General features: G+C 52.3%; 5 protein-coding genes across 5 annotated transcripts; 3 read left to right on the top strand and 2 right to left on the bottom strand.

Moving 5' to 3' along the window:
- Positions 1 to 155: 155 nt before the first annotated feature.
- On the top strand, positions 156 to 2,740 carry LAESUDRAFT_682415 (phosphatases II). The gene is made up of 8 exons (XM_040905790.1): positions 156 to 358; positions 418 to 481; positions 536 to 848; positions 917 to 1,513; positions 1,560 to 1,702; positions 1,768 to 1,867; positions 1,925 to 2,014; positions 2,070 to 2,740. The coding sequence occupies exons 1-8, from the start codon at positions 227 to 229 to the stop codon at positions 2,515 to 2,517; spliced, it is 1,887 nt and encodes a 628-aa protein (XP_040762350.1). The 5' UTR covers positions 156 to 226; the 3' UTR covers positions 2,518 to 2,740.
- Positions 2,741 to 3,239: 499 nt separating this feature from the next.
- On the top strand, positions 3,240 to 8,327 carry LAESUDRAFT_657543 (TPR-like protein; the record flags this gene model as incomplete). Its single annotated transcript, XM_040904695.1, has 16 exons — positions 3,240 to 3,361; positions 3,420 to 3,477; positions 3,536 to 3,586; positions 3,640 to 3,725; positions 3,776 to 3,851; positions 3,908 to 4,192; positions 4,255 to 4,507; positions 4,554 to 4,735; positions 4,795 to 4,952; positions 5,004 to 5,404; positions 5,457 to 5,806; positions 5,859 to 6,767; positions 6,822 to 7,028; positions 7,083 to 7,696; positions 7,750 to 7,936; positions 7,992 to 8,327. 16 exons carry the CDS (start codon positions 3,240 to 3,242, stop codon positions 8,325 to 8,327), a joined length of 4,275 nt encoding a protein of 1,424 aa, XP_040762349.1.
- Positions 8,328 to 8,405: 78 nt separating this feature from the next.
- On the bottom strand, positions 8,406 to 10,134 carry LAESUDRAFT_288185 (uncharacterized protein). The gene is made up of 6 exons (XM_040901852.1): positions 9,962 to 10,134; positions 9,415 to 9,898; positions 9,214 to 9,356; positions 8,902 to 9,162; positions 8,693 to 8,854; positions 8,406 to 8,626 (listed from the first exon to the last, which is right to left on the bottom strand). The coding sequence occupies exons 1-6, from the start codon at positions 9,997 to 9,999 to the stop codon at positions 8,485 to 8,487; spliced, it is 1,230 nt and encodes a 409-aa protein (XP_040762348.1). The 5' UTR covers positions 10,000 to 10,134; the 3' UTR covers positions 8,406 to 8,484.
- A 27-nt stretch (positions 10,135 to 10,161) lies between these two features.
- On the top strand, positions 10,162 to 11,049 carry LAESUDRAFT_727779 (uncharacterized protein). Its single transcript, XM_040909286.1, has 2 exons — positions 10,162 to 10,623; positions 10,694 to 11,049. Exons 1-2 carry the CDS (start codon positions 10,288 to 10,290, stop codon positions 10,919 to 10,921), a joined length of 564 nt encoding a protein of 187 aa, XP_040762347.1. The 5' UTR covers positions 10,162 to 10,287; the 3' UTR covers positions 10,922 to 11,049.
- A 527-nt stretch (positions 11,050 to 11,576) lies between these two features.
- LAESUDRAFT_760900 (uncharacterized protein) lies at positions 11,577 to 12,683 on the bottom strand (the record flags this gene model as incomplete). Its single annotated transcript, XM_040912826.1, has 4 exons — positions 11,577 to 11,747; positions 11,802 to 11,906; positions 12,002 to 12,281; positions 12,343 to 12,683. The coding sequence occupies 4 exons, from the start codon at positions 12,681 to 12,683 to the stop codon at positions 11,577 to 11,579; spliced, it is 897 nt and encodes a 298-aa protein (XP_040762346.1).
- Positions 12,684 to 13,460: the final 777 nt, after the last annotated feature.

Below are 13,460 nucleotides of genomic sequence, written 5' to 3'. Positions count from 1 at the left end.
GAACGATAAGCGGAGGCTCAAATAGTAATGACAAGCCTTTTCGGAGATTGAACAAGTGACAACGGCACCTTCATTGCGGCCTTTGCGGCCGTTGAATCAGGATCAGATCTGCAGATCCGCCCTGTTGGCAGAACCGTTGCCGCTCTCACAGTGCAAGCCAACAAAGATCCAAGCGACGTGGCCGTGTCGACCGTCGGTGCTATAGACGACATTTTATTGTGCCAAAATGTCGTCTACGACCGTCGAGACCCGGCTTGCGAACGAACTGGTGATTCCAACGGTCCAGCAATCTAAGGTTCGCATGCAGAAGACGCCTTACGGCCGCTCTATGAGCGTGAAACTCGGTGAAGTCTCGCAGGTATCGCTGTTGCTCAACGTGCATGGGAACATTACACTTAACTAGCGTGGCCCATATAGCTCATCAAACTAGCTTCCCAGCATCATGCAAGCGAGTACAACCGGCTCAAGTTTGGTCCCAGAGGTGGGTCTAATGTGGCCTGTGCGAGAGCTTCCCAATTTAGAACGATAATCTTAGGATCTCCCTTGATATATGTTCCATTTTCATTTCAGATGCCTGGCCGGGTCAAGGAACTCCAAGCACGCCAGGCAGAGTGTGTGGAGCAAAGAGTTTGGTGGCCATGTAATCGGGCTGCAGTCCGAAACGCTTCCACGATTAAAATCGCCTCTGAGCCTATGCAACCGATACTCAGCCGCCCATCATACGCTATAGACTTGCCACAAGAACTTAATGCTGCCATGTCTGTGTCTTTGCTTCCGCTGGATGGCCTTGACGACTCGGCTCCGCAATGCGACGTTCCCATCAAAACCTCGGATTCACACCCTATAAAGTACGATCTTCATCTGCCGTTTTGTTCGAAAGTATCTAGAGACTTTATTTCTTACGAATGTTTTGTAGCGTGTCTCCCATCATCCCTTTAGAGCTCCTCCGCATTATTTCTTCACATCTCATCCAGACAGAGGGATCTCCAGTGATCTTCGATCTTCCCTCATCGCATTATTTAGATCGTGTCACAGCTTATTCGCCCGATCTTCCTCCTGGTATTGTTCCGTGGCCTTCTAACCATGCGACGCCGGTCATTGTTACACCGCCGCGTATTACTACGGTGTCGCCCGATACCCAGCATCACTCCACGCAACCATGCGCTCCTCAATGCGCCGTGACGCGACCTCCGAAATTCGCTCATTTTCTTTGGTCAAACCCACTCGTTCGTCGAGTCGTCAACCCTATCGCCGCCATCCACGCAAATCGTCCGGTCATCAATCCCCCCTCGGTTCCTACCAATTCAGACTGCACTCAAAAGCACGGCGCTGACGGCCAATACGATGCTCCTAACCTCGCACAATGCCTTACTATATCGCTCAGCATTAGCGAGAGCTTTGAGAAGGCCGTGGGAGATGGCCTTTGTAGATCATTGTCTTCGCCATCATTACCCACCTACAACGCATCACAGCCGGCAATCCCTAGGACTACATTCTCGGTCATCAACGATGTGTATGTGCCACTTTCCATGCATGGCATAGATCCTGACAGTTCGCAGCTCTCCTGCCATCGCTGTGTCTCATTCCTTAACCTCACAGCTTGAGTCGGCGGCACCACAGCGCTTTTCCAAAAGCCAATTTCAATCTTCCGGGACGGTCACTCTGGGTAACTTATTCCTGTCCTCTTGCCCTGGAAAGAAGGGTAGGTATTCTTCCTACGCATACAGTCTGCTGTGCGCCTCACTGACGAAATCTTGGGTTAATTAGTGAGACTGAATGGACCGGTCAAAGGTCGTTGTGGTGTGTGCAGAGATCTGCGCAAGGACCTATGTCGGATCAAGGAGCTCGGGGTCGCTTGCATTGTTTGGTGAGACCCATTGTGCGTATGTGCAATATTCGGTAACTGATCAGGTTGCACATGCAGCTGTCTAGACGACGACGAGCTTCAACTTCTAGGCGTTACATGGGCAGACTATTCTCGGACAGCACATGAAATGGGCATTGACATTCTACGGTAAGCTTGTAGTCCCTCCGCCTGTTGCATCATGTTAAATACATGCCTTGCGAAGTATTCCGACCCCAGAAGGTCTCGCTCCAGCACCTCTGGACAAATTTGACGAACAGCTCGGCATGCTCATCGAAAACTACACGCTTCGAGGCTTGCCCATGCTCGTGCATTGTCGTGGTGGCGTCGGACGTGCTGGTCTTGTCGCATGCTGTTGGATGCTGAAGCTGGGGCTTTGCGGCTGGATAGAGACTGCACCTGCGCTCGCCTGCCCTATCACCGACGGCAATCACAATCCGAAGATTGGACAAGGTACGACGCCTATTAGGCGGGATACCATGCAAATGGTGGAGCGCGTGATCACAGTCGTGCGCCGCCAAAGAAGCCCAAAAGCTGTCGAGACATACGAGCAGGTACAATTCCTCACCGACTTCGTGGAACTCCTGAGGGCAAAGTCGAAACTCGCCAATACAGTCAGCGTGGCGGACGCACTGGAAGGACGCATCAATTAAACAGGGACTCAAGATGATTTCAGTTCGCGGATACATATACCAGAGCATCGTGCTCGCGCAGACTCCATGGTTCCGGATTTGACGTATTGACTTCCATTATACCCATCATCTCACGTTGAGATTGACTGTATATACCTTGCACATGTCTCGGTCTCGTTCCGTCTTAGTATGCTGTGCCATAGCTTCAATGGAGTAGGATTTTCCTGCAAAGTCATTTCCTTGCATAACGTGCGATTTGACGAGTGAAAAGTTCTTTCCGACATCGGTGGGCTTTCAGCTCGTGCCTGCTGAACGAAGTCACCTCATGAGCCGGGCTCAGCCGCCTCACTGCTACTAGTATACGACATCCATGCAACATTATCTGGTGCATCCTAAGCCACAAAGCAAGTGAGGCCAAGCGATCAAAGTGAACCAAAAGTGCTCGTGAACTCCCGCAAGTCTCAGCGACCCCCCAGCAAGGCCGGTACGGCCGCCGTAAGTCAACAAAGCCAGCAATGTAGGCGAGCAATACTGTAAGTAACTTTATATTGCCACACTCTGGACGCCACAGACAAACAAGCGCCCGTCGCTGTCGCTTGGAACCCTACGATAACGTTCTATCTTCTGTTTTGTTCCTAGCGGTAGTTGAAGCCGTCAGTTCGCTGGAAATTGCCTTTGAAATCACATCGGCAAATCGCAACACTCAAAAACAACGTGCTGAAGCTCCAGCTCTGAGAGGTGTAATGTCTTCCTTCGTCAAAGGCAAGCTCAAAGCGGCCCGCGAAGCTCTGGCCAAAAGGGACTATGAGAAAGCCAAAGACGCATCCTTTGAGGTTCTGGAGTATGAGCCCGAGAACTACAACGCGTATGTCCTCAAGAAAACATGAGTATCTTGATCGCTCACATAACTTTGTGATGCGCAGAAATGTCTTCCTTGGCCTAGCCCTGTTGAATCTGAAACAGATTGACGAAAGCGAGCAAGTAACGTAATCCCAGATTTGGTATGTGTGTGGTCGAGTAACATCCGCATGTACTATAGGCGTATCGGAAGGCAATCAAAATCAGTCCTGATCAGCCTCTAGCTTTGCAGGTAAATCCGTGTTCAAAGAGAATGGTCTGAATGATGTAACTGAGACCATGCAGGGACTTACGAAACTTTACGAAGAAGCACAGAAGTGGAATGAATATGTGGACGCACTTGAACATTTGGCTCAGACATTCGCGAAAGCGTACGTTGCAAGGCTGGCAGCCTTATATATCCTCACTGACCGTACTGTAGGGACGATGCAGCAAAGTGTGCCGAGACAATTCAGAAACTCATCGAGTTCCGGCGGAAGCCTGGCCATTATACTCGAGTACAGGTAAGACGTCAAGTCTATGCTTGCTCGAGACATGCTCATTCCGTGTGCAGCTTGCACAAACATTGTCTCTCTTACTTCCCGACTCGCCGTTCTACTCCGTCTTGTCCTCGCTGCCTCCTCCGGACCCTACAAACCCTACAGCCAGCGCCACTCATCTCACGCAGGAGGCCATGCAGAGCAGTCTTCCAGTGCTAGAAGAGATTGTCTCGCTTTACGAGCAAGAGGAGAAAGAAATCGTCGAAAAAGAGGTGTCAAAACGTAGGACGCGTCTCGGTGCTGGTTCACCAGAGCAGATCCGGAGGGAAGTCACACTGGAGGTCTTGGGATCCTCACAGGTGCGATTTCTTCTTATGACGTGCACATGACATGACACCTAAGCGGCGATGTCGCCCACTAGTTGCCAAAGCTGTACAATGATATTTTGAACCACCCGAACACATCGGACGAGTTGCGACGTGCGACTGAGTCGAAGCTGCTTCGCCATAAACAGCGATATCTATACGGTCTACCTGCCACCGGAGAGTTGGCAGCGCAAAAAGCATCTGTCGCTGCGGAAGTGGAAGAGCTCGTGAACGGCATGGTCCTGCTGGAGGTCCGAGACGAGCTCGCGTGGACACTGTTCATCGAAGGAAAGGATGCAGAGACCACTGGTACGCATGACATCCCCGCAATATTTGCTCGTTCTAAAACGCTGAGTAGAGCAGTACGATTTCGACACACTCTGTCGATACATTCGACTCTTCCCTGATGCTGCTTTGGCGAAACTTGTCGCGGCTTATTTTAAGTATATGAACATCTCGCTCTCGGAGGCTGAGGATGAAGAGATGCCGCATGACAGGCCAGTGAATGAAGATGAAGACTATGTTAACAACATAATCGTACGCTGCAAAATTCTCACTCAGCTTCCTGACTTTCACTCACCTCACCGAATCGTTAGGATGCATTCAATGCCCTTCCAGACTCTCTTCTTGCACATAGGATCATGGTACAGGTCTATCAAATCGAGGATGACTTGGAGGATGCTATCAAAGTTGCCAGCAAAGGGCTCCAGTTGGTCAAGACAGCTGAAGAAAATACCGGAAGACCATTGACATTGTTAGCTTCAGTTTATTGTATACAGACGAGCCGTCACTAATGCATTTTCAGAGTCAGGAAGGCGTTCAACGTCGCACTAGCAACATCGTTGGTGCATTATTTCCCTCCGAAACACCACTCTCGTGCACTCGGTATCATTATCGACATCCTCGGTCAAGATCCAGACAACGTGCCATGCCTATTGGGCCGTGGTTACATACTTCAGCACAGTGGCAAATGGTCTGAAGCGGGGGAGCTATTCGCCAAAGTGGCGCAACTTCTTCCGGACGATCTGGACCAAGGTATTCGTGCGAGAGAAGAACACGCCTGGTGCCAAGTACATTGTCGCCATGACGAGGACGCTGCGGCGGAATTGCGAGACATCATAGCTACCGTGGACACGTTTGACGGCAGGGACACGGACAAGGCGCGTTGTTGGTGGAGGCTGGGCAAGTGCTATTGGCAAATGGGCAGTCAGTAGATCCCGCTTCTATCATATCCCGACTATGCTCATGAGCGTCTCAGATGACCACCGTGAAGAGGCTTATCGTTGCTTTATAACTTCCCTGAAGCGATCGCCGACATTCGCTCCCGCATTCACCTCACTTGGTATCTACTATTCAGATTTCCTGTCACCTCCGGATCCCAACCGGGCGTCAAAGTGTTTCCAGAAAGCGTTCGAACTCGATCCGCGCGAGGCAGAGGCAGCTCGCAGGCTTGCTGAAGGCTTTGCCGAGGAACAGGAATGGGACCTGGTTGAAATCGTGGCTAGGCGTACTATTGATGGAGAGGGTGGCTGGGAAGGCGGAACCGCTATGGCTAGGTACTTGCCCGTCAACGCTTGGGCTTGGAAGGCTGTCGGCGTGGTAGAGTTGGTGGGTGATTCATATGTGGCACCAGCGCAAGATTCTCATGTTATCTCTACAGAGTCGTCATAATAATCCTCCAGCCATTCAAGCATTCCAGATTGCGCTGAGAACAGATTCGGATGACCAGCTACTATGGCTGCGATTAGGAGAAGCATACAGCAAGGCCGGTCGGTTTGCAGCCGCAGTCAAGGCGCTAGAGCGTGCGCGAGAATTGGATCCGGATGACTGGATATGTTCCTACTTTATTGGAGACGTGCAGCGGCAGACTGGCGAATACACGGAAGCTATCAAGGCGTTCAAGTCAATCCTTACGAACCATCCGTCCGAGATCGGCGTGCTTCTTTCCCTTGGTCAGACATATCTCGACCTCGGGCGCGCAGAGGTTGCCACTGCTTACCTTGCGAGAGCAGAGTCGTCGTTCGTTTCTGCTATTCGCGTGATGCTTCAATTTGTGGAAATCAGCTCTGGATTTCGGCGTGTCGCTTGGAAGACTGCTGCTGATGCTGTGCGCAGCCTCTCTCAACTCCGGTCGTTCTCAGACGAGGACAATGTCCGCTCTGTCCTCGCTGATATGGCGCCACTGCTCTCGGGTCATCCTGGCACGAGCATTTCTGATATTATTCCATCCGCCTTTACATTAGACTCCTCGTCCGATCTATCTCTCGCGGCGTTAGAGCTTGCTGTGGCGGCATACGACTACCGCATCACTCTAGACTCTCTCGATGACCGAGCTAGTGGGAACGCACATTACGATCTGGGCGCGTCATTGTTTTCCTACTCTCGCAGAACCACAGACGGTAGTAGGCGGGAGCGTATACTGCAAGAATCCATTCGGCATATTAAGGAGGCCTTGCGTACGGAGCCTGGCAATGATGACTACTGGAACGCTTTGGCGAATGCGACCTTCGAGTCCCAACCAAAGATTGCTCAGCACGCTTTCATCCGTGCTCTCGAGATCGACTCGAAGGTGTGTCATAGTTCGAATCGTATTTAGCTCAAAGATCTTACCGTTGGCCGATAGAATACTGCAACTTGGGCGAACCTCGGCCTGTTCTATCTACACCATGGCGACACAGAGCTCGCCAACGAGTCATTCTTCAAAGCCCAGACGTTGGATCCTGACTACGCGTTAGCCTGGGTCGGACAAGGGTTGGTCGCGACCGTCAACGGGCATACGCCGGAGGCGAGGGCATTGTTCGAGCATGCAGTTGGTCTGACAGCACCGGTTGTGAGTAGCCTGTTCCTTGACGCAAACTTATCGCACTGACATCTGTCTTTGCAGCCGGATGCTGATGTCGAATTCTCCAAACGTCTGTTTGATAGAGTGAACTCATCCTCCGAGTCACGTCTGCCTGCGACAGACGCCTTGTTCCCTGCGTTTTTCGTTTTGGATAGGTTCTGCAGGGAACGACCGCAGGATGCTTCTGCATTACACCTGTTCGGCCTCATCTGCGAGAGGGTCGGGCACTTACAGCTTGGCGGAGAAATGCTCGCACGTGCCATCTCGCTGCTCGAGGCGGCTTACGAGGAGAGCGAAGATCCCGTCATCGAGAGACGATTCACTATCGCTCATACGAACCTGGCTCGCCTCCGTCTCTCCTTACGAGACTATGAAGGCGCTTTGGAGTCGCTTCACATCGTGATGGGACTGCTTTCAGAGGAGCCTGAGGATCATACGTCGAGAATATTGCTCACTCATGCGCAATGCGTCTCTGGATTGGCCCAATTTAAGCTAGGCCAGCTGGCAGAAGCTGTGGGCTTGTTTCAAGCCGCTCTCCATGCAGCAATAGAGGATTTCACGCTGCGCGGACATGTCATCATATTGCTCGCGCAAACTCTATGGGCTGTCGGAAGTCACGATGGTCGAGAGTCAGCTAAAACTCAGCTGTTGCAAAGGTGTGAGCCCTTCCTGTCGGTCAGTCGCCGCAGCTAACAACCCTGAGATACAGCATCGAGTCTGATCCTGAGAATCTCATGGCCATCAACATCTTAGCCGGGATGGGGATCTTGACTGATGATGATAGCCTTGTGGATGCTGCCTCGTCAGAGATCTTAGGCTTACCGCTGGACGAGCGCCTCAGTCGGGACCCGGGCAGGGACGTAACATATCTGCTCATTCAGCATCACCTTGCTCAAGTATGTCCTCATCCTATGCATCTCAGCTTACGAAGGGAACTGACAGCCGCCTCAGGGCGACATCACACAAGCATTATCTGTTGCTCAAAGAGCTGTGGTGGCGGAACCGTCACAACCGGAGATTAGGCAGAACCTGGCCTCCTTAGATCTTCGTCAAGGAAGAAGCGACAGCGCGCTCGCCATGATCGTAGGCTCATCTTCGACGCGCGAAGACAATCTCGCACGGCTCCGTGAATCTCTCCATCTGGAGGCGATCGCGCGATCGCTCGCTAAGAGCGACCGTGAGACCAAGACAGAGGCGCAGAAGATCGCCCAGCGTGCGGTTATGCTAATCCCATGGGAGCAACGAAACTGGCAGGCTCTCGCGTTCGTGCGAACTCAGTGTGAATAGTGAAGTGCGGTGCGTATTTCTAAGTGGCATTATAAATTAGTCGACAATACGAGTTCACTTGTTGAGACTGCAATCATTACCCCCTAATCTGTATAGTAAGGGACTCAACTCGGTGTAGACATCCCTAACATAACGACGCATGCAATGAGACAGTCGCTCAGAACTTGCCCGCACCACTACTAGCGACGAGCAGCACGCGACAGAGAAGCGCTTGCTGTTCATCGACGCCGTCAACGTTCTTCAGCCACCACTGCAGCCGCGACTGCCACACGCTGGGAGCAAGACCCTCCGTAACTCTACTTTCGGGGACGGACATCTCTCAGTCAGTGGAGTTCATGAAGCACCAATGAGATCAATGCACGCACATTCCTCGCTCTTCCAGAGCCTCACGCAACTCCTCCTGCGACAACATTGAGCCTGAAGCCTCGCGCTTCAACAAGGCGTCATCGTCGGCGATCATCGCCAGATGCTTCTGTAGTCGACGGAAAAGCAGGGCGCTGGGGCCGACTGTCGATAACGACAGGAGACTGCGAGATTGTTAGCAACTAAATACTCAGGAAACAGACATGCCTACCCATTGACGGCAGTGAGGGCCGCGCTGTCAAGCAATGCATTGACAGGAGCGCCAGGATTGGCGATCAGACGCTGACGGAGCTGCTCATAAAGGGGCCTTTGGACGATTGCGTACGAAGCCTGCTTCTGACGCTTCTTCGTGACGATGCGCTCCCTTTGGGAAGGGAGCAAACATGTAGAAGGGAGGACGGATGGAGCATAGAGCACAACCAGCGGAATAATCTCCTCGATAACAATGATCAAGAAAAGGAATGGAACCAACCTAAGGGCTATCAGTTTGTGCGTGCAATCATTGTACTTAGGAAATACTCACTTCATGGTGTCTCTGTGACTCGTTCTAATAAACCTGAGCTCCCATCTTGAAACGGGAGCACCACCAGCCAACGCCCTCTGTTCGATCAAGCGTGCACGAGAGAGATTGTGCCAGATCAATTTGATACCCCTCCAGTAGAATTTCTGAGATTATAGTCCTAGTTGAGGGAAACATGAAAGTGGCTGAGAAGAGTACACGCACGAAAAGCTCCTTTGCCTGATGCCAAAGTGACCCAGCCCAAGATGCACCCGCGGGAGGAGGCGCCAGAATCCCGTGCTGCGATGCATCTACCAAATCGTGCTTGGTTGCTTCGACTATAGACTCTTTCTTTGAAGATGAAGGTTCAGAAGCGACATTTGGTGACGAGGCCGTGGAAGGCTTGGGAGATGTAGGAGGTTGTGGTGTAAGCTTCGCAGGCTTCACAGGACCAGGCCTCAGTTCCACCTTATGCTTCCTCAGCGGCAATACTGCTGCTGGCGGAGGAGGCTGTGGTTTGCTTTCGCTCGCATTCGTCGTCTCGGGAGGTGTAGAGGTAGAGAGCGAGCGAGTGCCGAAGTGGGAAGCGGTGAACGCGCTCGATGCCTTCAGGGAAAGCGCATCTGGAGCAACTGCGACGAAGAAGCTGGCATGGCGCAGCCTGCGACGTAGAATGGGCGAACTCCGTGGATATCTCGTGAGGGCGAGACTAAAGCGGAGGAACGTGACGATTAGCGGACCCTTGGTTTAGACGCAATCCGCCGAAAAGTACCTTTCTACGAAGCCATTTCGTCCCAACGAAGACAGCATGCACGCTGGATTGCAGGATTGCGAGCCTGGGCAGAAACGACGGCGAGAGAAAGAAAGAGAGAACGTCGAGGACCTCTGCGGAAACCAGTCAGCCACCAAGTTGAAGTGGAAGGTGCAAAAGCTGCACGCGTGTCGGGTCGGCAGCTTCATTGTCCGCCACATCTTTCAGCGTACTCCCACAATCTCCAAAGCCTAGAACACAATTGGCTGCAATTCAAGCTCATAAAGCGATAACGTAGTTCTACTTCTTCTCCTGTGTACCAATCCGAGCCTCTCTGTTTCATGACGATGGGCAGTATCGTGACTGCTGCTTCGGATACTGCGTCCGCGCTCCGCGAGAACGTGCATCTATCTCAACTTAACCAAGACAAGGTGCCTGTGCTATATCCTCGAGGAACACCTTCTGGCAAGGCCGAGGAGGAATATATCGCATCCCTGACTATCCAAGCGAACGCGGCTGCTAAATCACTTGCATGTGGGAGCATTTTGGCTGGGCAATCGAGCGAGGCGGACGAGTACGGTGACGTTGCATTCTGGCTCGGAGAAGGCGACTACGGGGTGGGACATGAGTCTCAGGTGCTGGAAGCCCTGCGTCTGGAAGGCCAGCTGAATGCTGAGACGAAGGTATCGTTTCGATGGCACTTTATTGCGATTGCGTTGACCGTCTCTATCCTGCACGCTGGGGCAAATGCAGGTTATCCACATGGACCTATCCTCGGAGACACAGTTGCCATCTACTCTACGTCTTCCGTCGCTGACTGAGGAGACCAAGGCGTTGATCGAGTTGCTCTCGCAGTTGCGGGACGTCCATTGTTTCCGTATCGAGAATATGTCAGGAAGTAATGGACTTGTTGCATACGTTCTACTCGGACAGCGAGGCCACGGGTGGGTTGGTCTTCTGGGCATCGGAGTGTGGACGTAGTGAGCGCACCTCGCATTCACCTCAATCAATTAATTGCAATTGTGCCAGACAAATGCCAGGCTGTTATTGATAGATGTATACACAAATATTTCTTTCATCAATTGCAGCCTCCAGCCCGCCCACCAGCGCCCGTCCTACGCTCCTAATCTCCTGAGGAGAGCGCAGCTACCAAACGTTCATGGAAGTGCTGATACTGCGCCCGGATATGATAGGAGATGCTTTGTCACTCCGGCGTAGATTGGGGTTCTCCGTGAAACCAAGGCAGGTCATACGTACTGAGCTGCTGCGTCAAAGTCGCATCGCCGAGCAAAGGTAAGCCGGCCAATAATCTCGGTACGCTCGCTGATAAAGCGAGCTGCGCGACAAGGCACGCATACGTCAGCATGTGCTGCACACAATTGGAGATAGTTAACGGCTTCGGAATTGCCCTCATGCGGGCATTGCGCCCGAATCAATGTTCTGGATGAGGTATAGTAGATGGTGGCGGCCATCGGGATGAGGGCGCAGATGTATGGGAGATCTTGCGCTCCGCGAAGGCGGGCTAGAAGGCTGTATGACGCATGAAGTCGGTGAATGAAACGCGCCGCAGGCATTAAAGCGGCAGGTAGACAGTCTACTGTCAGCGGAGATCAATGTAGTCAGAGCGACTAAGATGTCAGCGCTGCAAGCAGGTCGGGTGCCACGGCTGCCAGCCTGGAGTCGTCCCATCGGATGCCTTGTCCGACCACACGCGGGCGACGGCAGGAATAGGGGCTTCAGCGGAGAGGATCCGCTCGCAATAGGTACATCGCTGCGTAAACACATGTTGGTACGAACATAGTAGTTCCTGGAAGAGACGGATTAGAATTTTTTAAGGATGCCGGCACACGACGGGACGTACAAGCACAACGCGCACGGAGATCTGTGGCTGAGAGAGGATCATCTTCGTGACCTGCTGGGAGAGCTTTTGGAAGACGATAAAGTCAGAGTGAGAGTGTGGCGGTTTCTGGTCGGGGGCGTAATTAGCAAACGGCCGCAATGTATGAATCAGGGAAAACGACGTGCTTGTTCCCTTGGTGCGAATGCAGTCGCGTTCTGCACGATAAGGACCGAGTCGTCCTTCGAATCCAGCGTCAAGAAGACCGTGGCAATGTCACGAATGGTGAATCGGACAAGGATGGGGCAAACAAGCGGGCGATGTCGGTCTGCAGCTACTATTTGCAGCCTGATTTTGGGATTTGTCTTGTTGAACTCTCGGACGAAATCTATGAGCTCTGAAATATTCACAGGTGGCACGGAGTCATGTGCAGGCGAGAAGAGTGACGTTCGTTGCGGTTGAGGGTTGTTGTATGACCGCGGAGACTCAGGCGTAGATTGCCGTCTTAGACGAGAATGATCAGGATGCTTGGAGACATCTAGTGCAACATCTGTGCATTACTCACTTGCGCTTCCTAATCACTCGTGGCCGGTGCAAGTCGAGGTCGCTCTTATCCTTCTTCTCGCTATCCCGCGCATGCACCAAGGCCTCCTGAACCTTCTCTGAACGCACAGTCTCTGCAAAGTCTTTTACATCCTGGATATCCTGCCGCAGCGACGGCTCAGGATGTGGATGCAGCACCGGATGGAGGCTCGGTGACAGCGAGATGTTCGTAGACTTGGGCTGCCGGACGAGATGAGCAGGTATTTTGCGCAGAGCTTGTAGTCGCGCGTTCATCTCATTCAATATTTGTAGTTTGGCCTGAAGAGTGAGGAGTTCCGGAGAGCTCTGCGTCGTATCCGCCATAAGTACTTCTGTGCGTCCGCTCTGCGTAAGCACTATTGCAAGATTGGATGCTAACGAGTGGGGATCGCGAGTGTTTGAAAATGATTGATGAGCACGAGAGCCGCCACACAATTTAGGACACGAATGAACGTCTTCAAGGATGGATGGCCGTCGCTTTCCGTGACATGCCTGTGACACACGCGCGCAATGTGACGTTTGTGACGCACGCGCCAGGAAATTCGTGGCCGCGTCTTTTTTGCAAGACCACATTGTACCACTTCGCTCTGTGTAACACGGAAATTTACAGCAGCTCTCATTTGATGATTCAGTATGGCCTGACATGCTGGTGCTGCATCGTATCCGTCCAGAATTGCGGGGGATATGGAATACTTGCGAGACGCGCCAGCGGCACGGACGAGAAAATTGATGCAGAGTAGACGTCGACTTCCGAGCTTTACTACTGTGCGACACACGTCAGAAGGTTTTTCAGCTATTCTGTCACGTTCAATATGCTGAACAGGTCACAGGTCATAGCGCGATGATGGCGTTCACCAAATAGGTAAATGCAGCTCCGTCTTCAAATTGGAGCAGCGTAATGGTGTAGCGACGAACAACTAGGGTGACCGAGCCGTCATGCACCGAACTGTATTATGTTAATGGCAAGTTTACGCGAAGGAGGATGCACCAGGGCATGCTAGCTGAATGGTGACCTTTGTCTTTTCAGCCGACGAACGCGTGCTCGCATGGAATCCCTCACTCACGAATTCATCTGGCAGGGTACCCGTGCTTCATCAACTG

This window comes from Laetiporus sulphureus (assembly GCF_001632365.1).
Source record: "Laetiporus sulphureus 93-53 unplaced genomic scaffold LAESUscaffold_31, whole genome shotgun sequence".
NCBI classification, from domain to species: Eukaryota; Fungi; Basidiomycota; class Agaricomycetes; order Polyporales; family Laetiporaceae; genus Laetiporus; species Laetiporus sulphureus.
Note: the sequence above shows the minus strand (reverse complement) of the source record. Positions and strands in the feature narration are given on the sequence as shown.